This window comes from Accipiter gentilis, chromosome 14, assembly GCF_929443795.1.
Source record: "Accipiter gentilis chromosome 14, bAccGen1.1, whole genome shotgun sequence".
In the NCBI taxonomy this organism is placed as follows: Eukaryota; Metazoa; Chordata; class Aves; order Accipitriformes; family Accipitridae; genus Astur; species Astur gentilis.
In genome coordinates this window covers 14,992,390-15,018,294 of record NC_064893.1, presented here as the reverse complement: position 1 = coordinate 15,018,294, position 25,905 = coordinate 14,992,390, and the positions used below count along the sequence as shown (strand labels likewise).

Sequence of the window (25,905 nt, the reverse complement as noted above, 5' to 3'; positions counted from 1 at the left end):
CAAATAACTAACAGGTGGTGACAATGAATGGTTATTTTTGTAATGGAAAAAGGTTACCAGCAGATCCTTGCAAATATCTTAGACCTGTCAACATGCTCAGAAATGATCTAGAAAAGGGGTGAACAGGGATAGAAAGTTTGCTGATAATAAACTGATCTCTTTAGCATAGTAAAGGAGGAGGGCTGCCTACGAGCAGTTGCAGGAGGTTCTTAGGACACCGAACAACTGATGACAAAGTGGCAAAGGAAGTTAACGTGGATGGGAGTGAACGGGTGGACAAGGGACAAAACAGTCCTAACTTTACAAATATAATACTGGGCTCTGCGTTGACAATTACTGATTAACAACTGTTTCTCAGTGTTACAAAAGATACTTCTGTGGCAGAATCAGCTCAAACCCCAGTAGCTCTCCAAAGGGAAAACTGGATGTTGGGTTTATTAGGAGAGGAGCAGGGTACAACCCAAAATGTCCAGTTATCCCTCTGTGTGAGTCTGTGGTGTGCTCACTGTGGGAATACCAGGTAGGGTGCTTAATCTTGCTCCTCTGGAGGCTAAAGTATAGCTGTGGAGTTTGCCCTGTGTTTTTTACTTTCCTCTGGGTGTCTGTTATTGGCTGCTATCAGAGATAGGGTATTTGGCTAGAAGGATGTTTGGTCTGATCTAAGATGGCACTTTCTATGCGCTTAAGATGCAAGAAAAGCTTTAAATTTCAGATTTTTTTTTTTTAAAAAAGGCTCCTGAGGGCTTAATTTTCAAAGTAAATGTGAAATTTCTGAATAAGTTGTTCTGCTCTTTCTGAAAGGTAAATCAAAATATACACCCGTATAACTATAGCAGTCCCGACACCACACATTGTCACCAGGTTGTTCTAGTTCCATGGGAAGAGAGGCTGGTGGAGCCATCTCTGACCCTGGGGTGGGGAGGCTGCTTTCTCTCCTGCTGCTCTGAACGCTGCTGAAGCTCCTGCTCTGTTCTGTTCAAAATCTGAAGTGAGTGTCCCATGTGCAGTATTTGGGGAATCAAGGGTGCAAACACCAGCCTGGCTGCGCAGCACTTCAGCTGCTGCCTTTGGTGTCCCAGCAGCTCCCCAGCACTCCCTGCACGGAGTTCAGCTGCAGCCAGGACTTGGCCCTGCAGCGCTTGTTCTCAGTTACTATTTTGTCAAGCTGCCAGAGTGCCCATAGGGAATGCAAGCAGGAAAAGGAAACCAGGGATTTTTAAATTATTTTTTTTTTACTGGTTGCATTTCATGTAAACATGAACAAAATGTTACAAAGAAAAGACATCAGAACCTGGTGGCTTTTTTCTTGGCTTCATTCCCAAAGCCTAGAAAAAGCTTAATCAGGCCTTACAGGCTCTTGCCAGCTCTCTTGATAGCTTCACATCTTCCCATTATCTTGTGAAGAAATGAATGGATGAATGGATGAATGGCTGCTGTCATGTGAGTCATCAGGAGGATAACATCAAGACCAGAGGGTATGTTCCCAGAACCAGCTTGTGTATGAAGGAAAGTACCACTCATGAGTCATTTGTGACATTGCTGCCAGGATATTTTATTCTATTATGAGGAGTGTACAAGGACTGGGTATGTAGGCTAAGTATCCCTGACAGCAAAGAAGTAGTCTGAAATGAAGAAATACTATATGCCTGCAATGGTGCATCCAGCTGAACTCCCATGTTTAGAGCTTTGCATATAGGAGAAATGGAATTGTTGGTAGAGAATTTTTCCTGCAAATGGTTGTGTGCTGAGCATAACTCCCTTGATTCCATTTGTGTATTTGTATGCTACTTAGATAATTTCTAGCACTTTTTTTATTTTTCTTAATAAATAAAAAAGTAAGAAACAGCAGCAACAGCTTTTGCCATCAGAAAATTTACTGTGGTGGAAACAATACATTATCCCTCACATATTAAAAGATTTGGCTTTACTTAAGATTTTAATACTCCAGACTAGCAATGTGTTTTAACACTATTCTTGACTTTAGGCCCTTAGGACCTTGGATAGTAAAGTCGGTGGGGCAAGGCTGTCTCTTGCTGTGTGTTTGTGCAAAGTCTAGAACAGAGAGATGTGGGCCCATAATTATGGCCCCCTGCTGCAAGGAGAATGCAAACAAGTAAGTATAATACTGAAAATTTTCAGTGAGATTATTCTTCTGACAGATACTTACTGTAGTTTATAAAACATACTATATTCCTTTAGCATACTATTCACTTTGAAAATATTAAAAAATTAAGCCCTCTTATTACTTTAGGATAGGATAAATAGGCCACTTTTCATCTCTCATTTTATTTAATATGTTTAATGAAAACATATGAGATGATTGAAATTATAGAAATAGATTTGACAGCATTTTCTTATTTAGTTGGATGGAGACCTGTCACTTGGATATAGAGCTCTCTACACCTCTAATAATAAGTTATTTGCTCTCTGAAGAGGTGGTATTACTGGCTCAGGGCTGCATAAAGTTTGCATTTCTAAAATTGTGCACCATAGTCTACTCTCTTATCCTAAGAATCTGATTTTTCTGTGGCTGTGCAAAGACAAAATTAGTGGGTATTTGTTACAACAGATAAGATTTGTTCTGAAGTTTCTTTCACTTGCCATGTGCAATTTTGCTTTTTCTGCCCTTGCTAACTTTTGAGAGTTACTGTGGAGTTTTTTGTTGTGTGTTGGGTTTTTTTTTAATTAATTAATGATCTTAGAGGTTCATGTGCTATGCTCGACTGATCTGGAGTCTACCAGAGAATAGAATCACAGCCCAGGCAACAGCAGTGCTAGTTCCCCTGAATATTGACTATCCAAAGCTATCGTAGTTAATTGCGCATTTCTTGGAAAGGATGTCAAATATTATGGTTGAGGATTGCAGCCAATTTCAACTATTAGGGCTGGCTTGGAAAGGAAGTTAGAGGGAGGTTATGAGTTTATCAGTGTTCGGCTACTCTACTAACGCCCTGCAGGAGCCATACATACACGTGGAACTTTGTTCGCATGTGGACACTCCTAGTATGAGATACCCGATACCAGTTTGGTGCTCTGCTGTAAGACAGATTGGGGGGCCTTTGTGTGGGGCCCTCATGGGGCACTGTGACTTGCAGCCCGTCCTCACATGCTCTAAGGCAAGCTTTCAGACACAAGGGTGCAACCTAATACATGGAGGAGGATGGGTTGGGAAGATAGTTATGTATCTTCCTACTAAAACCTCTTTCACCTTCATCTGCATTATCTAGTCCTGGCATCTATCGGACACTGGTTAAGGAAAGAGATGGTCTGGGGATATAATCAAGTTTACCTTTTCTCTTGGCCTTTCAGTCTCTTCATAATGTGCTCCAGCTCTGAACCAGGAGGCCTGTTTCTTGAGGCTGGAGGTGCAGGTTTGTCTCAACATTCATTCAGTTTCTAGCTTTGTATTTCAAGTAAAGGCAGGGCTTTTGAAGCAGGAACGTATAGCCACTAAGGACAGTGTCATCCAGCGTCATCATGGCACCAGCTTTGATTACTTCTGGTTATGCCTAAAGAAAAGGTCTTTGTCTCTCCATCCTTCCTTTGAGTTAAATCTCTTACAAAGGTCTTAGCACATACATTTCATCCTTTGAATATCTGGTGTATACTGTCGTGTACAGTAGCACCTCAAATTTCAGATTTTCTTATTACCTTGGTTAATATAATTTTCCATTTATGTAAGAAGCTTTTAATGAACTGTCTTGTCCTGTTGTCATAAATACTTTTGCCATGTCAAACATTCAGTTACCCAGACTTGTACAATCACAGAGAAGTTGTTCAAGACACTTGTATTAGAAAATAGCACAAGACTTCCGTGGTGATATGTGGATGCTTTTGTACCTTGTGTGTGGACATTGTGTCCGTGCAGCAAAGTAAAAGGAAACTGAAGACCGGGCTAGAGGCTTCCCACAACATGATAAACATCTTAGGACACTTAATACTGGAATAAGAATTTCTTTTACTGTTTGTTTAACTTTCAAGCTGTAAGCTGTACTGATCATGAATGATTTTGCTGGTGTGAAGAAATTGGGTATACATGGCAAGTAGTTGTGTCACCAAGCAACATCATTCATGACATCCCTTGTAACCATGAGAGGTCACAGTTCTCCAGCTGCCAGGCTTGGCAAGTACATCAAGTATGAGCTCAAGATTCAATGGTAGCTCTAACTGTATGGCATTTTGGATCACGAGGTTCTTACGGACCCTGCAGAGAGACTTTTTCCCCCCTATATATATATATTTGTGAAACACAAGGCATTTGGGAAGGAGAAATTCCATTCCAGTAAGGTGCAGGGGGCAAAAAATAGCACTGGGAGGAGTTGATGTCTTTGTTTCTGCTGCTGTTTGCTCAGTGACTATAAGATGCTTTGCATCATATGCCTGTGAACTTGCAGTCCCAGCACAGCTCGCCCCCATGGCCACTTCACTCTGCTGTGTTGTATGCCCTTTAGACGGCCCCTGCGCGTTGCATCCCTTGGGTATTGTAATTGCGATGGCTCAGCTGCAGATAGGTTTGATTGTACTCAGTTACAGAGGAAAGAGTTGGATTTTCACTGTTTAGAGTTAGACTTAACAAGCATGGGAGATTTTGCATACATTTTCATGCTTCTGTGTTGACAAATGAAGACCAGGGTTACCCAATAGGAAGTTTAATTTTCCAGTAGCTGTCAATGGCTTTACAATCATTAAGACATATGAAAATATATTTATAATAGATGTATGTGTGATTCACAGTTCTTTTATTTTGGCCAACAGATTTCATGCCAGGGAAATACTGCAGCATGTGCAAGTTATTGTTTGGGGTTTTTTTTTTTGGAGGTGGGGGGGGAGGGGGCGGTTTGGCTAGAACTGGTATTTAGTGTTAGCATGCCTGGATACCTCCCTGAGGATTAATTTATCAAACACTAAATAAAACATGTCTTCTGACTGTTTTCTTTTTCCTAATGTTTATTTTCAATGCCAATAGAGAGGTTACTTTTTTTAAATAGAAAATGAAGGGAAAGCAAAAAAAAAAAGACTTAATAGGAGAAGAAAGATGGTGAAGAAATGAGGGATGCGGAGCCAGTCTGTTGTGCACCAATCTATCACTTTCTCTTGGGAGAATAAGGAAATGACTTGTCTATAAAATTCTCATTATCCTAAAAATAAGCAAAAATCTCTTCTGGAATCCTATTAGGCAATGCCAATTTGAGTAATAAAGGCTTCTTTTTAATGAACTCCTGAGGACACTGGTTGAGCTTTAGCACTACTAAACTGTCTCTTACAGTCAATTTCCCTGTCTTCATGATACTGCTCTGTGCTGGGGTGTCTGGGGAAGAAAAAAAGGAGTGTTACTGGATTTGGAAAGACAATTGGCTTCCTGATTGTCAGCTTGTCCACATGCCAATAACAAAATCTGCTATAATTTGCCTCTTTTGTTATTCCAGTCCAATTCCATGTGAGGATGCTTGTTTTGGAATTAAATTGCTCTCTTTCAAATTAAATCAGCCAAAGGTTGGTTTATTATGTTTGAAACCAAGGTGCTCAAGTAAGGCATGCATAACATTGAAAAAAGTAGCTAAATTAGTAAATTAGAAGTGATTTAACTATTTTATCATAATTTTTTATGCAGAATGACTGAAGTCTAGAGGACCATTTTGCCTTGATGAGGTGTAGAAGGTAATTAGCAGTTTCCACTGCATATACAACAATTGACCAACTTCAAAGTATTTAGTGGTTTGGTTTGATTCAGATAAGCAACTTTCAGTTTCCATGTTTATCCAGGACTTATCTGAACTATTTGGGCTGAAGTAGGTAGTAGGAACAAAATGTACAACTAACTGAAAGTTAATATTTTACATTAATAAAACACCAGCTATTCCTGAAGGAAGAAGCAGGAAGAACTAAAAAATTAGGACGCACTCCTTGACTGATATGAATCACCTTAGCTCCATTAAAATTGGAATATACCACTGATAGTTAACTTTTGTATATGGAATCCTAAAGCTTTTCCTTATGGGGTATATGTCCAGGGATCAAATTTACCTATTAATGTTGAATATGTTACTTTTCATGTACTCAGAACATTCTCAGGTTTTTCAGGTTCCGCTCTTGAAAACTTCCTCTGTAGCCTTCTCTTTTAAAGTTTTGGTTTAAGTATGTATTCAGGCAGAATTAAGTGGCTGGCATTTAAAGTGATTGTGCTAAGTTTCCAACCTGGCCCTTGATTATGCATAGTGCTGAAGATACCAGACCCATCTGGTAAAACACGCACACAGATATTTAACAACACAGCTCATTCCATCTTGACTGTCCAGCACATGTGTAAACTCTTTCTTGGACTGGGACCAGTATGCCAGTATGGCCTGAGCTTCTGCAACTTCAGGATGCTAAAACACATTGAGCAGGCTCTGTTATTCATCAGTGTTTGCAGTAAGCAGTAAGTGAGACTGTGCTACAAGATTAGCTCTGTGTTTTTCAGAGTGGGACTTCAAAATGCATAAGAGGAATATGGGTCTTCATGATCCTCTCGACACGTTGGTCTGCATGTGTGAGAGCTCACACAGAACTGTATCTAAGACGCTGAGAATCTGAGCTTTCCTTTATAATTCAAAATTGGTTCATAGGCTTTGCTAATTAAAAAAAAGTGAGATTCAGATGTATACTTTGTACCTTTCAATATTTGTCGAAGATTAAATTATCACAGCCAGCTCTTAGACTACTGATCAACTCTTTCAAAAACATACCTGAAAAACATACCCAGCTAGGTAAGTGAAATAGCCATAGCATCTGCAAATTTCTCCTGTGTTGCTCTGTATTTAGCCTTGAAAAAAATCTCTGAATACTGCAAATTCTGAAATACAAGTCTTTTGTTGTTTAAGATCTGAACTGGAGGCAGTTAACACATTTGTAAATGATCTTTATATATCAGGTTTCCTTTAAATTTTAGTTTGAATTCAAAATGATTTTGTGGGGATTGTAAGTTCCTCAGCAGTTCAGAACTGTCACCCTCAAGTTTTCTTATACAGTGGGCTCAAAAATTTGCTGGTGTAGGGCTGATAACTTGCCTTTATTTTTAGAAGGCCATAAAATGTAGCCCAAAGCAGTTCAGGATAGTGCACCCTACACAGCAGAGAATGACTTAGAGTAGATGCTGAGCTAGGGTGTGGAAAGAGAATGGTGCCGTGGGCATTGTTTGACTGATTGTAATTTTGTGCTTGGTGACTCTATGTATATGTCTGTGTTTCGGAGTCTCTGGCAAGACTCCTGTTGGTTTCATGGGCTCTTTGATCAAGCTAATTTTGAATAAAATAGACTAGGAAAAAACCCTCAGAGCAGTAAATGGAAAATGGGCATTTTTTCCTGCAGAACATGGGGTATGCGTTGCTTCTAAAGTTTTTTTTTCAGAAACACTTTAGCTCTCGAAAGAATGAATTTTTTTAATTGAAACAATTTGGTATTAATAGATTAACTCTTTTAAAACAAATATTTTATTTCCACTTAGTATGTCTTTTCTAGTTTTGTTTTTCTCGTGAGTTATTTTATTCTTTACTTTGTGTTCCTTCTTGGTTTTACCTTTTGCAAAATACCAGAAAAATAGTGAAAGAGTAGGAAGGGAAACTAGTAGGAACATGTAATAAAAAAATGTGAAAATTAATGTTTGGGGTTTTTTTCCAAATGGCTCAATGAAACTTCATTTTGCACAAAAAAATGCATGCTGATCCTGTGCATGGTCAAACCAACCTATTTTCTGTTAACAAAGTTGTCATATAACACACAAAGACATATGAAGCCAAACCCCGTGGGACTCCAAAATGTCCCCACTCAGAGATTCCCCACCCCCACAGATGAGCTTGATGGCTTTTAGTTTATGTGGATGTTGATCCCTTCTGTCATGAAAGTGAAAAGATATAAAGGAGGAGCAGCTCTGCCAATGTCAGTTCATCCATGCTGAGCTGTGCTGGCTGAAGAGCTTTCCCAGGGGTTTTGGTTAATGGATGAGGATAGCATGGCCAGGCTGGATGATGAGTATTTCCAGCTCTTCTCTTACCCTCTCTCCTCTCTTTCCCCTCTCCAGTGCATGAGTGGCTGAGCAGCTCCTGAACGGACTGCAGAATAAGCACTGACATCCATTTTTAGGTAAATTGTCACAGACTTTGGTTTGTCTTGAATGGTTGTAGTTTGGCCAGTCACGCATCAGTAGCAGATGTCCATGGCAGTGGTGCTGCCAGCCCTCCCAGGACACGATCCTTCTTGTCAGCCCCAGCTCTCAGCTCTACCTCTTCTGTTAACCCAAGGGAGAGGACGGGTCACATTTAGGATGCTGCTCTGTGGTCCTCAGCAGCAGCCTCCCACGAGATCATTGCGTTCAGCTGAACTGACCTGTTTCTGTCTCTTCCTCTAGATTGCAGTTTTGGAGGAAATACGTACAACAGCTCTATGAAGTGGCACCTCCCTAGCAATCCCTGTGTTACATACCAGTGCCAGGTAAGGATGACATCAGCATTGTACTAATTGAGTTGTGGGCTTTTCCCATGAAATTCTGAGCCTTTTTTTATCTAATCCAAATCACCTGAAATATTCTATGCCCAAAGCACAATACGGACTTTGCATTTAACGTAGTTTAAACCCACTCAGATGTGGCCAGCGATAACCAAGCGTCCAGAAGGATAGGTTTTATATGACTTGAGTACCATGATACCCAAACATTGCTGAAGGAGAGGTATGCAGCCATGCCATTTCCCGCTGTCTTGACCTTAAAATAAATCCTCTTTATTTCAGCATGCTAAGCCTTTTGTGAGATACAAATTATTATTTTAGTAATTGGACACTTTTGTGTGTATGTGCCCATGGGTTTTACCTGGGATGTTCTTTAAGAGAAACCCACAACCAAATTTTCTTCTCCTGGGCTCCTGCGCTGTTAACACAGTGGTATTTTTGGTAGCTTGCCTATCTGCATCCACAACATTTGCAAGATTGTCCATTTTCAGGCACAAACCAAGTATTTATGTAGGGAATTTTAGTTTCTGTCTGTGAACAGGTCTCCCATTATTGCTGACAATTTGATCTGGTTTTTAATAATAACACTCAGGCAGCTATTAAGAATTGCAACTGTTGGAAAGAGGAGAGATGAATGAGTATGAAGAGCTTCTACAAACAGGAGAAGAGAGTTTCAAGACTTTTCCCTTTTTTTGTGATACTTCTGCTCTATGAAACCTGCCCACATTTTTAAAGACAAGTACACTGAGAAGAATGAAGTTGCAGCAGCAGTATTCTGTATCCTTGCACTTAATGAAAAGATATTCATAATGTGAATTTAGATACTCTTATCACTACTGGCTACATGAAATGAGCAATTCTTTATTGCCTGTTTCATTGTCTAAATGCAAAACTGGTAGATCCTGTTTACCCTAGATCCAGCCATTTAAAAACCAGGTTTCCCTTGCTTCCAACTGCAAAGCCGCAAGGGACAAAAAAAAGTAGCAGCCTTTTGTGCAGAGATCCTCACACCCAGATTTGTTCAGGAGGGCTCTTGACTTCTCCAACAAGAAGCACGGGAAATGTTAATTTACTAATACTTATCAGGCAAAGTATCAAAGATAAGCGTCTCCCCTCTACAGAACAAGATGCTTTTATCTGCTTTCTAAGTCTTTTTTCCTCCAAGGGGAAAGGGATGAGATTGCCTTGTGTCTGGCCTGTTTTCACCAGAGCTGCATGGCAGATTCCTGAGGCTAAGGATTCCTGATAAAGCAGGATTCCTTTTCCTAAGAAGGTGCTTGGTTTCTTACCTGATGCATTTTTAAGGCAAATCCTGTGTCTGGAGTCAGGGAGACTCAAGTAGATCTTTTGACTGTTGATTAACCTGAATCCTGATACCAGGCAGCAGGTGCAGAAAGAAAAGAGGTTTTGAAATCCAGTGCTACGCAGCATGTGCGGGGCTTTAATTGTACCACTAGTAATTGTGGATTTTTGCTTGTTAAAGCAACCACAATGCTAAGAATGAACATGTCTGATCTGCTTCTTTTTTCAGGAAGGAGTGATAGTAGAGTCAGATGTACAGTGTGTTGTTCACTGCAAAAATCCTTCCAAACTCATGGGAATGTGTTGTCCTGTGTGTCCAGGTGAGATTTCATGGGAAGATACTGTTCGACATGTGCAACTGTATTTCTAATGATAACCATCATTACCTGGGAGGTTGCCTCTAAATTCTGTGTTATACTTGGCAAGTTACTAAAATGTGGGCCAGTGGCTGGCAATGCACTAAATGACCGAAGAAGAACATGCTTAATATTTTTCAGTAGAGGACATGCAGACTGGGGGATGCATAGGCAATAGCCTGTGGCAATATCTACAGATGTATTTATGTCATTTTTCAGAGGGTCTGTCAGCCGGGTTTGCCTGGCTGATGACTGGGATTTTGTTAAGAGGGGAAGTATAAAAGTAACCCTAAAAAAGGAGACTCACTTTTTGAAGGGGAGTGGGAATGGGTTGCCTTCGTGAAGCACAGTGGCAAATTGACAAGGTTTTATAGGCTAATTTGATTTTAACAGAGGTCTTGTAGGTAAGCACTGCTCCAGTTGTGATATAATGGGTTTATTATATTCTAATTAGTTATAATTTCTGTCAACATCTAAGATAAACTCAGGGAGTAAGAATGAGTAGTAAAAAGCAAACAGCCTAGAAAAATGTTTCAAAGCCACTTTTAACGGAAGACCTGACTTAGCCTTGACTTCATTAGTACCAATTTATCTGTTGTAGAAGGATGATTTCTTTTCCCCAAAAGATGTCTGGGGGTTCTCAAGGCCTTTGTAAAGGCTTCTGAAGTGATTTGTGTCAGAGAGGATGGTATGATTTACTCTTCATGTTGTCCTATGTTGGGGGTGTGTTATAGAGAAAAGGCAGCGTGCTATCCTGAGCTAAACTTATTCAAATGCTGTTTTCCAGGTTGTATATTTGAAGGGAGACTTTACAATGAAGGAGAAGAATTTAGGCCTGAAGGAAATAAATGTACCAAGTGCTCTTGTATTGTAAGTATTTGCCTTTTGGCATTGTATCTCCCTGTATGAACTTCAAAAGGCACATTATTATTGCCATAACAAAGCAAAATATATAAGGAATTCAACACTATTATGCACTCTGCTCTTGGAATTCAGGTTTCTATTGAAGATTTTACTGCACTAATACATTGTATCACTCATATTCTGAGTTCATCATCTTTTGGGGGACCTTACACTGTATGCAGATTGAGCTGGATATTTGGGAGAGAGTAAATGTGTTAAACTGGTGATGCTTTTTTTGTGATGGGATCATGCAGGTGGAGACAGAAAGCTTTTTGGGTTTCATCTATTGATCAATATTTATTAGAAGTTTCCTTAAACCGATCTTTTGCAAGGATTCCTTTCAGCTGTATGTGACACGGGCCTTTGCTCTGAATTACTGAGTGAAAGGATGCGGGTAGCGTCCTTAGGCTGTCCCAGGTGGATTTTGGCTTGACGCTTAATGAAAAGGTCATATTCTGGATTTTATCCTTGACTAGCAAGAATATAGAGAGGAAGTAATAATTGCATCCTTTGGGTAATGAGCACAGGCTTCTCTTTCACTTCCATTAAGTTAAAAGACAATGCTGTATGAGTTGGGGCAGATAACTTTGACTTCATTGGTGTGATCTGTGAGACCAGTAAAATGCAAAGTTCAAATCACTGATTTTGTTGCAATTGGTGGGCTGGTTAGCAGCAGAAAGTGCAAGGCCACGGAACTTTACGTTACAGTAGAATGCCATGAGTTTTGTCAGTTCCAGACACAGATCTCCTGCATCATGGAAATAAAATAAAAAATGGAGGAGAGAAGGATAGAATTAAAAAATTATTATGTATTTATACACAGACACACACATATTTAATGAAGCTGCTGCAGAGAAATTGGATTGTTTTGTGGGAAAAAAATTCTGGTAATCTGCAAAATTAATTTACACTAAATCGTTACTGTTCCTGTGGAGAATTAAGCTGCTCAGGTCATTTTGTTTGGTTTCGTTTTTGTTTGTTTGTTTGTTTGTTTTTTTGTTTTTTTTTTTTTAATTTTAATCCTGTAATAATGAAAATATGCCATCACACATGTCACAGTGACATATGCCCTGGGCTCCTGTTCTGCTGAACGCCTCCTGTCTCAGGCTGAGGAACATTGCTCTCTCTGTACTCAGTGGGTCCCTGTCTCACTTCAGCTTCAGCTGTAAAGCAGTAGCTTTACAATCAGGCTTTCCTTAGTCATGTTCCTCCGGGAAAAGCAGGTCCGAATGGTTGAGAAATCTGTGGAGACATGCTTGAGTCTTTTCTGGCTGTGCTTTGCTCTTTTGTAAGTACTGTACAGATATTGCCTATTGCCCAGTTGTTGGTGTGCCAATATCCCCTTGATCAACTTCCCTTTGTTCCCTAAATAACAAAAACAACTGTGCTGAGAAGAGCATGGGTGGTGGGAGATATTTAGGGAGAGCAATATAAAGAAATATAAGAATATAGGGTCAGACCTGAGGGTCTTTCCTTGACAGTTACCAGTTTCGGCTACGTTAGAGAAGGAAACACATCAGCTACTGATAGTAAGACAGTCAAAACCTCAAGCAAGAGGCTTAATGATCCCTTCCGAGAAAGACGGTACGACGGTATTGGATGTTAATGGCATCTGTATAAAATGCCCAACTCTAATTCTGAATCTTACTGACAGCAAAAGAAATGCTATCTATGTGTAAGCCCCATCTGACCTCCCTTCTTCTCTGCAATGCCTTTTTTTACCGTTTTGCCTGTTTCCTTCAGAACTTGGGCCCATGCTAATTCCTATGTAATTTAAATTTGAAGCAAATAATGGGGGCATCCTCAGGGCTGTGATAAGGGTTTGCTACCTTCTTTACATCCATTCTCTTTTGGGAATGGGTGCCCAGTAAATCTCATGTCTGAGCGGTTGGTGGATGTCTTATTTAAAGATACCTATCTAGTCATGTGATGTGATGGGAACAGGCTTGTGTGTGATGTGCTGTAACTTGTGCAGGCTTTAACAGATGAAAGGTAGCTCCTCAGCCCAAATTAGATTTCTTCTGGGATTTCAGATTGTAACTATTCAATGAGTCTTTTGTAGAAATGGGGCAGAGGAAGTGGTACAAATTGTTCCCAAGGTATTTGGGAGGGGGTGATGTAAGGATTCAAGCCACTCTTACTTGAGGGTGAATTCTGCCTTTTACTTGGGAGCAAGCTTTTCTAACAGTGGATTATTCTGGACTCCATAGGCCATCACTGTCCCAGGGATGGGACTGCAGGCAGCGTTGAACAGGAAGAAAGTAAAGAGGGATGACTGTGGTTTGTTTTCCTGGAGAGATATAAGGTTGTCCCGCACTCACTAAATGTATTAAAATGAGGAATTACTTACAAAAAAGGAATTTTGCTGTTGCAAAATGATGCACTCAAAAGTCATCGTACATCAGCAGGCCTGGACTGTGGGGCTCAATCTTTGGAAAGCTCTTTGGTAGTTCAAATTTGTGGTATTTTCAGCTCAAAGTGGTGCCTACTAAATACTACTGAGCTCCTAAAGAATGCAAAATGGTTATTAAGATGGTTTGTTGTTGTTTTTAACATGCGTTGCTTGTGCAAATGAGGACAAAACGGGATCTTAGGAGTTGGGGATCCCTGTCTCGGTGGAGCAGGCTGGCTGACTGGCAGGGCTTCCCTTGCGCTCCCCAGCCCCAAAGGGTCTACGTATGGGTGATTCACTCGGTCCTTACCCACCGTGTGCTCCGCTCATTAATATGGTTTCTCTTTAACACCACTTGTGGTTCTAGTTATTGTCTACTGAAAACCAGACCAAACCCACCAAACGCATTTCATGAAGGTCACCAAAACAACCTATTTGGTAATAACTTTTGGGTTGCTACCGAGCCAGGCCATGCTCACGGCGGTGAGGTGGAGATGAAAGGCCCTGTATTCCATTACTGCTCTCCTAAGCGAGCCGCTCCTTGGGGCAACTATTTCTTGCTGAAAATGAAAATGTATCACCTCTCACTCAATACATATTGCCTGTCAGGAGCAAACAAGCTGGCTTTTAATGACTCAGTTTCTCTGGGGATAGGCACTTGTGTAAGAAAAGTGGACAGGATAATAGGGATCTCTTCCCGCCCCGGCTGAAACCCAGCTGTCTCGCAATAATTCATCTGTCTGGCCTGTTCCTGCTTTTCGTGATAGGCCAGCAGTCTGTTCTAGAGAAACCTTGGATATTTTCCCTACCATAAGTACCTACTTAAATGAAGGACTGGCTGCTTTAATCAAGTGTTATTTCTCAGATACTACTTTTATGAGGTCGAGAGTGTGTTTCTGCTTGCACAGTGAGAGCACTTGGCTTACATGTTTCCTTTCCTACAGCCTGCATTAAAATAGTCAGACTGTGATTATCTTAAATGTTTTCATTTTCTCTTTTGATGTAGCACATTTGGGGGAAAAAAAAATAGTGGAGGGGGAAGGAGAGAGAGACGGGGAGGGAGGAGAAGAGGTTTGGCAGGAAAGTGACCTTGCGTGAGAGCAGTAACCATGGAGAAGCTCATCTTTAAATGGTAGTATCCAAACTCATAACTAGCCTCTTTTGGCTCACACTGCTGTTACCCAGACCATGGGCACTGTGCGTTTCGGCATGTGAGGCATGCAGTGGTATGAGGTACCACCATGCTGAGAGCGCACAGCACTATGGAGACGCTGCAGCCTGGGACCCATCTTCCTCCACACCCCGACGGGGAGAAGGGGAGTGAACTCACTCAGGAAATGGTTGGAGGCTGGATTATGGCATTGCTGGGATAAGGGAGAAGGGGAGAAGGGGAGTGAACTCACTCAGGAAATGGTTGGAGGCTGGATTATGGCATTGCTGGGATGGCCAAGGGCTGGGATTGGGAAGGGTTGCCCCATCTGTCTGTCCTGCAGGGAGGCATGTCACTGCGATGACCACCGGCAGGGTGGTCATGCGTGTTTGGTCCCCAAGCAGCATCATTTCACAAAAGCAATGTTGGCTTCTTAGCTGCTCTTCCAAAATGATTCAAAACAAGTGAAACCCTAATGGCTGGAAGCAGAGCATGGGGATTTGGGGCCCTTGGAGAGCTGAATTTAAAAGCAGCCTCTGCTCAATGTCCTTTGCATCACTGGGGGCTTTTACACCGCTGCTCAGGCATGCTCACAGGGACTCAAGATGCACACAGCTCCTGGTCTGCAGGTGTACTTGTGGGTCTGTGCAGGAAATGTCTTGTCGCTCGTGTTCCTGAGTGCTAGGGTGCAAAACGTGCATAATGAAAGTTTTGCACAAAGAAAAGGAAATCGCACCAAGAAAATCTGCTTCTAAATCAATGTGTAACAGGTGTTGCAACTGTGATAAGTAATGAGAAACTACATATGTTAGTGTTTTGGACGCTATTCAGAAGTAATGTGGTTGGTCTGAACTACTTATCTGGGCTCCTCTTCAGTTAATGGAGAGAGAGGTGGGATGGATTACTCTCTACAGATGCCTATCTTCCTCCACTAACTACAGGGGGAAGCCTACCCGGCTCCCCGGCCTCTGAGATGGCTGAAGATAGCTCAGATGGATCCCGCCCTTGCAGGCAGCTGGGTGATAAAGCACCCTGATACTGCTTTAAAGGCTTGGCTTTAACAGATACTGGGAGCTGCTGAAATACATTCCCACCGCAATGGACTGTGGGGGAGGTACTCCAGTCTACCGGGAAACTCAGGAGAACACACAATTAAAAGTATCCTTGGTGAATGCTGGTAGCAGAAGCTACGTCCAACTTCAAATTTCGATCCTCAGGGCAGTGCCAAATGCTGATCTTCCCAAATTTCCATGTACTCCAGCTGCTTTGATTCAGCTCCAAACTCCAGCAGACACTGTCTGCCCCCACTTTGGGGGCTAAGAAATGGAGAGAAAGAGTTGTAGTCATGGGTGGAAAAGCGAAGAGTTGGTCTTTTGGTAGGAGGAGCGTTCACTTTCTCAAAGCTAGTGACATAAGCAGAAGTGGTTGGCTTACGGGTGGATGCAAAAGGAGAGCAGTAAGCATTCAGAAATGGGATATGGAGGGGTGCTCACTGTATCTCTCTCAGAACCCCCCCTAGGTTTGCAGATTTTTTGTGAGGCTAGAAAATTTGGTTTTCTGACTAGCCTAATAAAAACACAATCTTCCAGCTAGGTGAAGAAGTATGGCTGTGCAGGTAGGTATGGAAGAGCAAGGACTTGGTATGTGATGAACCCAAGAAAAGTAATGCAGCATAGAGACATAGACAGTGTCCTGTTATTTATTCTTTCTTTGTCAGGTTTTCTTCAGACTTCAGAAATCATACCCACTTCCCTATGGATTGTGTACTACATGAGCCATGTCTGAAATATTAAATTCCTTTGATTTTGGAAATATCAAAATTAAAAAAAAAATAGTTTGGACATTTAAGAAAAATATTGGTTAGAAAACAATGTGAGGTTTTTTTCTTTTCTCTCATTGACATGTAGCCATTTTTAATCTTTCTTTTAATTTCTCTCAAAAAAATTCTCAAAAAATGTGTCTTTGAGAAAAAAGTTAAAAATAATTTTAATAAAAGTCATGGAGTAAAGTTAAAAATAAAATTAATCACAGTTTTTTTCTGAAATACAGTAGTATCTGGAATAGCAATGCAAATGGGCATAATTCAGCATAATTATTCCCTGTAAATGATTCGTATTCATAATCACTTCAAATCTCAGACTTTTGAAAGTGTCTTTTTGTAGCGAGGTCTCATTTCCTCCCCCTGTGGATATTTGAATTTTGTCCTGCACCTCTCCTACTTGCAGAACTTCCTAGCTCACCTAGTCTGAGTGTGTTCCCAGCGCAGGCTGCAGAAACCTTTCATCATACTTTTAATTTCGGTCAGGATCAAAGGGGTCTTCCTGTGCAGCGAGAGACTGTGCCCAGTTTGGGCACATTTCTAGGGGAGCAGAGGTATTGAGCAGCTCCGTGAAGGTCTAGGTGGCTCTTGAAGGATTGTGAGCCTGAAACATGCAGCATCTTTCTCATATCCCTTCCTTCCTCAGAGCTCTTTGCTTGCCCCTCCTGCCCTTCAGGATTCAGTTCAAATTTACCTTCCGTGCTTCAGCATAGCCCATGCTCCTCAGGCTGTGCAGTCAGAGGGGTCTACCTGTATCTGTTCTTCTACATTCTTCTCCATCATTTTACATAGGTAGCACTACCCAGTTGTTATTTCTGAGATGGCATCTATGGCCACCAGTCAAAGATGAGTGCCCATTGTGCTTTATATCATAAGGACATGCATTCCTGTCAACAAGAGAAGAGAGTGTGGAAAAAGAATGTGGAGAAAGATAAAAGGGTGATTTGGCAGATTTCTCTGGGGAATTTTTCCTGCTGAAAAAGAAGGGTGGAAATGCTGCGGAGTTGGAGGAAGGAGTTCTGCCTTTATAAGGCTCTTGTTTAGACAGAGACTGTCTTTCCAGTTTGATTATCTGAGATGGTACTGTGATAATTAATGAATTAAGAGATACTAGAAGCCATGAAAGACTTAAAACTTCATAGGTACCTGAAGGGCCTAAGTAGATGCTGATTAACAACCTCTCTGCATCTGTGCATTGCATGAACAATCTCTTACAGTACAGAGAAAAAGTGTCCAGGACTTCTTATCATGTAAAGGAAATGAATGCACAGAGGAGGGTGGATTTTTGCACTCCTAAAGTATATAAAGAAAAAAATAATGCAGGTTGACCACTTTTAAATGGTGATAATAAAGGCTTATACCTCAAGTGTAGGTTGCTGTAGTTCTTGAGACCAAAGGAACAGAGCATATACTGTCAGGTGTCTGCCCCCTGTCTTGTTAAACTTTTCCTAATTAACAGGCTGAGATTGATTGTTCTTTTTGACAAAGAAGAATTAAGTACACAGAGCTTTAACAATAAAGGAGACTTGTTAACAGGCAGTCTCTGATAAGGGGACTTTTTTTATTGGCATTGGGCTGCAATGAAGCCTGCAAACATCTCTGCTGTAACCCACTCCATGCAAAGGCAAAGAATGATCTTGGAGGGAAAACAGAGCAGTAAGACTGCAGAAAACAAAGAACCTGGTTAAAGTAAGCAAACAAACAAACAAAGAACCTGCTGGCCAGCAGGGGATGAAAGGGTTGCACGTGGTTTCAGAAGTGCCTGGTGAAGACAAAGGTTTTATGTGAGATGGCTGTAGCACTTCTTGTCGGTGGCTTCAAATAGGAATGCGTGTGGCATCTCATGGGAATGCTTGTGTGCAGAATTAATTTGGGTCTAAAAGATTCCCACAAGTTGTGGTAAGAAGCAGTAAAAGCAATAGCTTGTCAATTAACAGGGCCTTTGTTTGCCAAACATTTTATGAAGAGTCCAAGACCCTTCTGGCTGGTGTTACAATGAAGGAAAGGCTGAGAAGAGCAGGAGTGCTTGGCTTTCATGTTTGTCACCCTTTCAGTTTAAATAAACTTGAATGTGACAGGTTTGTGGGTTGTTACAGGATAACAATAGTTAATGATTTTAAACTTGCACACAGCCCTCTGTGTCCCGAGCCAAGGTGTCTTAATATGCACAATACTGCTAAATGAATTTCCACAAGAGATCTTAACGAACTGCGTAACACCTACTTGTTTTCCTTTATCCGATTTTCAAAAGAAAAGCAAAGAAAAAGATTAAAGATCGGAGGCAATACATTGCTACATGTGGGGCTTCAGGTTTTAGTTTTTTCCCCTCTCTCAAGTCTGACCTCTGCATCACTGTGGGTACCATATTTTTTTTACTTAATCATGCGGTAGCCATTGACTTTGTTCATATTCAAGGTCTTTTGTAGAAGATGTGAAGTGAAACTTGGGATCATTAAGTTTGAATTGCTGTTGAGATCTAGTGTGATTGCCAAATTCCGTCTTGACTTGCTATTAGTCTGCCTAAATTCTCCTTCCTCTTTCCACTGCCTCCTACAGCATTACTTTTGTTTTCTGCCCTGGAAGCATTTTGTTTTGATAAAGGAGCAAGTTTCCAACCCTGCCTGATAAACTATTCTCCAGCTGGGATATGTGATAAATTAACATTTCTTATAAAAAGCTAGTCATATAGAAAGTCTCCTTGGATTCCATCATCTTTTTAAATGTTCATGAACATATTTATTACTTTTGTTGCCTTATTTAATCATGAGAGACAGATACATTGGGTAGTCAAGGGGAGGAAAATGATACCCAGAGAATTATTTTCAGGATTGTGACAAGCCGTAACTTTTTTATACAACTCATCCTCTCAGGCTGAGAGTAGGATAGGCAAAATTAATTTATTGGCTGTCAAAATATATATGGGAAAGAGAAAGGGGAAAAAAAAGTGCTTTGAGACGTGCCAGTGGTTTACTTGTTCTGCCTTTAACCTGTCAGAAATAAAATTTGACTAGGAGCCAAACTATCATAACATCTTTGGCACTCTGCTGTGGGTACATCCATCTGAAGGAAAGATGCAGGAATCCTTGCAGAAGGTGTGGAGTTAGAGTCAGCAGTGGGATGTAAGCTCCCAGCTTCCACTGTAGGTGCTTGAATACAAAAGGTGAGTCCTTAAAAATGCTTTCTAACTCTAGTGATAGAAATGGCCTGGATGTCTTAACTTTCTTCCACGAAGTTGTGCTCCAACGGTATCTAAACTTTGTCCCAAACATGACTAGAACACTATTAAACTTGACAATCCCAAGCTTCATTGAAAACCCAAGCAGTTTTCAGCTCTCTGCCAGAAGCTTCGTAACGAACCATTGAGATTTTCTACAGAAAGCAGATGTGTGGGGGGTTTTTTGTTGTTATTTGATTTCTGGTTTGGGTTGTTGTTGGGGTTTTTTTTTGGTTTTGTTTTTGTTTTAAACTGGAATTTAGCAGTATTACTCAATATTTTGTGCTAAAATCATTGAAATGGAAATTTCTTTATGTCCCCTGGTTGGGTGTCAGAGCCAATGCAATTGAAAGTGCAAAGTCCAGATTTCCAGCAGGCTCAGATCTGATGTTTGAGGCATCTGAGCCCAAAATGATTTGAGTAGCTTGCATGCTTTGTGTGGTTTCTTCTCCCTTTTTTCTTTTCTTTCTCCATAACACAGCAGCAGGAGTAGGAGAGTAGGACAGAAGCTAATGTGCCCTTGCCAATACTATCTTTCTTCACAGGAAAAAGCAGAGTTGGCCTCAGCTCTGAGAGCATAACGATGAAGAGAGTCTTGTTCCTTCTACGATCCTCTGCCTTGCACCCAAATATTCAATATGCTGAACAAAAATTTGAAAATAAGACAATGTATGTGAAAATAATTAATTTCAAGAAGTCTAAGGATTTTGTGCTTTTCAGCACTCAGTCTCTTTTCTGCCCCCTCTCCTAGTTGCAGCATAACAACTTTCCTTCTGGATGCAGCTGAGTAGCAATTCTTCCTAGCAATCTCAGTTGCTGATGCACTATTTATTCTTTCAGCAGCCAGCTGAACTGCCCTGCTTTCTGTCTTTTGAGGTCAGTTTTTTAATTCTCCAAGGTTACTGCAATTACCCTACCCCCCATCTAGTTTTTTTAGTGCTGCACTTAAGCATGTGTGGGTACGTACATGTCTGGGACCATGCAGGGAGAGAAAATCCTACGTTTATTATATCTTCTACTATGCACTGCTCTTTGTAGTTGACATACACATGTAAAATCTCTTATCGGTAGTACTTGCACAGCATTTGCTACTACAACTTTGTCTTTTTGACTGTGAACCTGATTCTAACACAGTGAACATTTTATAAAGTAGCTAAATGGGAATAGGACCCATAAAAGTTTACACCTGGTGGAAACCAAGCCAGGGAGGCATTTTCTTTCCCCATGGTGTTGTTACATTCCTCGTGGTCAGCAGTAATAGGTCTGCCTCCTGAAGTATGGGCTGTGGGGTTTTACTCTGTGTTCAAATGGGCATCACTTGAAGCTTTAGCATTTATGGTATTTGAAGGACACATTCTTGCTTCCTGAGTATTCAGTGCAGCAGAGCTAACAGCAAACAATTATATAGAATGAGGAGTAAGTTACAGGCTAATTTGAGGGCCGAGGGGCCTGGAGGAGAAGAAACATGCTTGTACATCAACAGAAAGATCATCAACCTGTGTAGCATGTTTGCTGCTGTTCCCCTCAGACTGTTTTTGTAGTATTTCTCTGAGTCAGGTAAGAGGCTAATAAGGACACTATTAATACATCTAATGACCAAAAGTACTTTTTGCAGTTTTCATACTGAGTGCCTGTATTTCTATTCCTAAGTATCTTATCAGGCTGCCTCTCATTGCTGTCAGTCTCCGGGAAATCCTTTATCTCAGTCTTCCTTCAAGCTTACAGAAAGAGAAGGTGGCAAAGTTCCCAAAGTAGACTTGGATTTGGCTTGCTTGTTCCCTGATAACTGCTCTTCAGACTTCAGTGAGTAGCCTGGTATACTGTGATTATAATACATTTTTGACTCCTGTCTGATTTTTCATGTAGGGCAATGGGTTTCGAACAGAGACGATGTTCCCTTCTCAGGATGTGGCAAGGTTTAGTGGAGGGTAGCCAAGTCATGCTTAGGGAATAATTTTTTCCTTCATGATGTAGTGGTTGCAAAACAACGTGTAAAGCGCACAGTGCTCCAAGGGGAGCAAGCAGGGCTCAAACTCACTGGGACCCTGGAGTTGCTACAGCAAGGGAAGGTGCCAACTTGCCGATGAAAACCCAGGAGTATGCAGATGTTACAGAGATAAAAATCTGCAATTTCCAGCTCTCCACAAATTCCTTCATCTCTCATTCATTTTGAACTCTATCTTTTTCTAAATCCTTATGGATTAAAGTGGGGAAGCATGCATAAGTTATGTCCTGGAAGTGGGCAGATGAGAGCAAAGGCAAAAAAAAAATATTCATAATTTCTGGTGTACAGGATTTATACAGTATTTGTGCTCCTGCAAACAAAGTAAACCAGTCATACTGGGAGTACGAGCTTTAAGTCTGTATCACAAAAATAATTTCTAAAATCTCATTTGAAATTCATGTCAACTTTTATCAGATGGAAGACTTTCTCTTAGGGATGACGCTTGCCCACGGAAGGAAAAATAAAATAAAATGTATCATACCGCACATGCCTAGTCAGAAGAGCCTGAAATATTCATATCTAGAATGCCCAAAAGCATATTTGTGGTTCAGCTACAGAATAAATAACAATTTTATATCATTAATTAAAAATGATTTAAGCACACACAATCTCTGGGTAGTGTATAGTATCGAATATATCAAACTCTGATTCCCCATTTCCCCAGTGCTGAACAGTAATTTGGATAAAATTTAGTTTTCTATAATAGCCTGCAAAATTACTGGTTTAATAAATCAGAATCAATACATTGAAAATGTGTAGGAGTGTGACAAATTGTCTTCAACAGCCAGAACACCAGCATGAGGACATCAGCTCTATGTAATATGATCAAGATGTTTCTCTCCAGTCTATTGACAGAATTTATTTTTTTTTTTGAGGACTCAGTGTTTCAACATTTCAATGCAGAAAGGAAAGCACTGGAAAGAAGCAGGTTGGAAATTTTCAAACGTGGTAGATGATGATTGTTCTCTTAGTTTTGCCTTTCGGTTCCAAAAATCCTAACAGCCTAGAATGAGACAGTACTGAATACCACACCTCATACTCCATAAGAGTGAGAAACTCTTAACAGCACTGGCTTTGAAACCCTGGCCCTAAGGAAGAAGTTTGTTGTAGCCCTTTTAAATCTGATTTCATTTAGACTTGATGTCTCCTCCTTTTATCTGAATTCAACAATGCAGAACTTTAAAGGTTACAAATATTAAAATGAATGTGGTTTTCTATGATAAAATTGAGATAACTTTGTTCATAAAAATGGAATCCAGGAGCTGAGTTGCGTAGTATAAAAATGAGAAACTAGTTATGTCCACTGCATAATTTTATCACCTGTTGCTAGAGCAGTGTCAAAACAGCAGACTGCTGCCTTTGGAGATCGCTATGCGCCATCTCTAAATTTTGAAAAACAAAGCTGTTTTTCATGTAATCCCGCACAACCCATGATTTCCTGGTTTAATTAGGTTCATTTCAGTGGTGTTAACTCGGGAATAGCTTGAGTCCTGTGTTTGTAACTTACTGTTTTGATGCTCAAGAGCAAATACTGGCAAACTTTGCCGTAGCACCTTGCATAATGGCTTGGAGGCTGAATGGAAAATTTAGTCTAAAGGGATTGTTTTGCCGTATTGCAAAAAAGTAATATGATGGGGGGGATGACAGATGGATTTTATTTTTTTTTTTTTAAATTTTATTTAAACTGGAACATCCCCGGTGAAATGGAAGAGGGTGAGTGTGCGTGGGTACCCCTACACGCGTGCGCATGAGCGCGAGCGCTTCTGCCCTTGCTCGTGCTCGCTTGTGTCTGTGTGCGTGCGCGCCTGTGCGTGCGTGTGCGTGTGCCCGTGCCCGTGCCCGTGTCCCGATGCCCTCGCCTGCCTGGCTCTGTATGAGTGTCCCCCCATGTCCCCCCAACCCCCCGTGACCCCACGCGCCCCCACCCCGCCGCGGGGCGGCGCTGCTAGGCGCGGCCCCGCCGGGCGCGCGGGAGCTCCGCGCTGTTGCCCAGCGCCACCTGGCGGCTGCGGGGGGGAGGAGCACTCCTGGGGCGAGGTGGGGGTGAGGGCGCCCTACCGCGTTGTCGCAGACCCTTTTTAAGCGGTCGCCTTAAAAACAGTGTGGAAATAGGTTTGTGATTCCGGATTTTATTTTATTTTTTAAAATACCGGGAGCCATAAAGTCAGAAGGCAGTCAGACAGCTAAAACTTCTGAAGTGAAGAACGAATTGTTAAAATGGCTGACCTTCTTAACGTCGGGATCTGGGGGCTTACCTCAGCCTTGCCTTGCAGGGCTCAGTCCTAGTCAGGCCTTACGAGGCGAACTGTTGCATCAAGGCACGGAGAAGGTCCATCACCAAAAAGCAGGTAGGCAGGCGGCGGGGGAAACGGCTGCCAAATTATCCCCTGGGCCTGTGGAGCCACTGGCAGGGCAACGCTGGGCTCTGTGGGGAGCAGAGAGGTTTACCCTTGCCGGCCACCAAGCCTGGCCAAAGGCAGTTTGCTTGCCTGTTTCCAGCAGCATGTGGGGCTGCAGAAAGTGAAATTTAATTCAGAGTGATAAAAAAGAAGTTAAGTTACCCCATGTGGTGATAACTTACCAGTAGAAAGGTGCTGTGAAGTGCTACAAGCAGCCTGACAGGCTGTCCCCAAGTTCAGAAACTCCTAAGCAGAGAAATGGCCAACTATTACTAACTGGACAATTAATCCTAATAACAGACATTTAATAAGAGCCACATTCGGAGATTCCGGCAACTCCATTTCTGCATGCAGTGAAGACCTAGTTTAAATACAGTTCTCTAGAATCTGAAAGTACTTGACCTTATTTTGTGTTTGAGCTGACTTCCTAGCTGGTGGCATTACCATGCATGTGTTTGTATGAATTTGCTTGAGTGAGGCCTTTTACTCCTGCTCCTGTTCTTTGCTTCCACCTCTTCCCATAATAATTTCTCTGGTAATGAAGTTCGGGTCAGCAGGGTAAAATGGTTAGATTTGATTTCTGGTGACAGTGCAGTTTTTGAAATAAACTTTTGCATATATAGATTGATAAAAATTTGCAATACTGGAAGGACAGGCGTTAATATAAGGCTTTTGGGTTTCAGCCTAATTAAAATGATAAGAGAATACAAAGGAAGGAAATCTAAACAGTTGCACTCCACTGAGGAGTTAAAAAAGGCAGCATTGAGTCGGAGTCCAGTCAGCTGCAAGTGCTAGGTTCAAGTTGTTATTTATTATCAGAATGAAGTTAAATGAAATCACCAGTCATTAGTGCACAATGTGTAAAGAGCTTTGAAGTATCTTTGCACACATGGCAGACTCCCAAGCGGCCACTGCAGCTAGCACTGCTTAGTGCAGCCTCTGTTAACTCGCAGCAGTTAACAGGATGCAGTGGCTTTGCTGCAGGGTTATCCACACTCAACTTGCCTTCTCTTCAGCTAATTTGATGTGGAAGGCATACCCACGCAGTGAAGCAAGCTGACAACAGCATGGGACGAGTGCTTTAGGAGGTGGTGGCTGGTCAGTAGCCACAGTCCTGCATGGGTCATATTGCCACAGCATGTAGGGGACAACTCTGAACTTGCTAACACCCTTTTGCAAGGCTGGGAAGGACGTAAGGGACTGGAGATGTTTGTAACCACCCCAGTAAACAGAAAATAGGTTCTCAGGTGATGGGGCTTCCTCTTTTAGACCTAAGGTGTAGCAGGGCCAGTAGGCATCTACAACCCATGTTCTTCTAGGCTAGCTAGCAGGAGGATCCACCCCATGAAGTAAATAACTAGGAGGGCCTGTGCAAAGTACTATTGTAATTTAGACGGAGAAGTAGTCTATGCCCTAATAATTCCCATTCACATTTTATTTCTCTCATCTCTGATAGGAAGGGCCTGGGGATGGTGTAGTAGACATGTAGAATAAAATGTAGACATTTTATTCCATTTTCCCTTTCCTTTCTCTCCTTTTCCCTCTAGCAGAGAATGACTTGCTAATCCTGGGAAGAAGCTACCTGCCTGAGTTTCTGTTGGGGCAACCCTGGCTTCTGTGTGCTTGACTTCTCATAGGGAGACAAGAAGATTGTTTTCTTTGAGTCTTCACTGATTCATTCACAACTGACTATTTAAAAAGAAATATCTTGGGCTACTTAATCAGTGTCTTTGTGTTCACTGAGACTCTTACAGACGCCTTTCCATTGTGCATGTTGCTATGTTAACCTGTTCCAGTGCTTTGTATATCTGAATCCTCTGTTTGCTTGTTCAGACATAAGGATCTGCAGACTGAGGCAGCAGAAAGGTTCATCGGGCCCAGTGGCTT

The 25,905-nt window shown here is 41.5% G+C and overlaps 1 protein-coding gene across 1 annotated transcript in view; it reads left to right on the top strand.

Annotated features, from left to right (window-relative positions):
* Nucleotides 1-25,905, top strand: part of BMPER (BMP binding endothelial regulator) — a 146,774-nt gene that overhangs the window by 26,407 nt on the left and 94,462 nt on the right. The window contains exons 4-6 of the mRNA XM_049817188.1: nt 8,384-8,466; nt 10,010-10,100; nt 10,924-11,006. Of these exons, the coding sequence (XP_049673145.1) occupies nt 8,384-8,466; nt 10,010-10,100; nt 10,924-11,006 (257 nt within the window). The remainder of the gene's footprint in view (nt 1-8,383; nt 8,467-10,009; nt 10,101-10,923; nt 11,007-25,905) is intronic.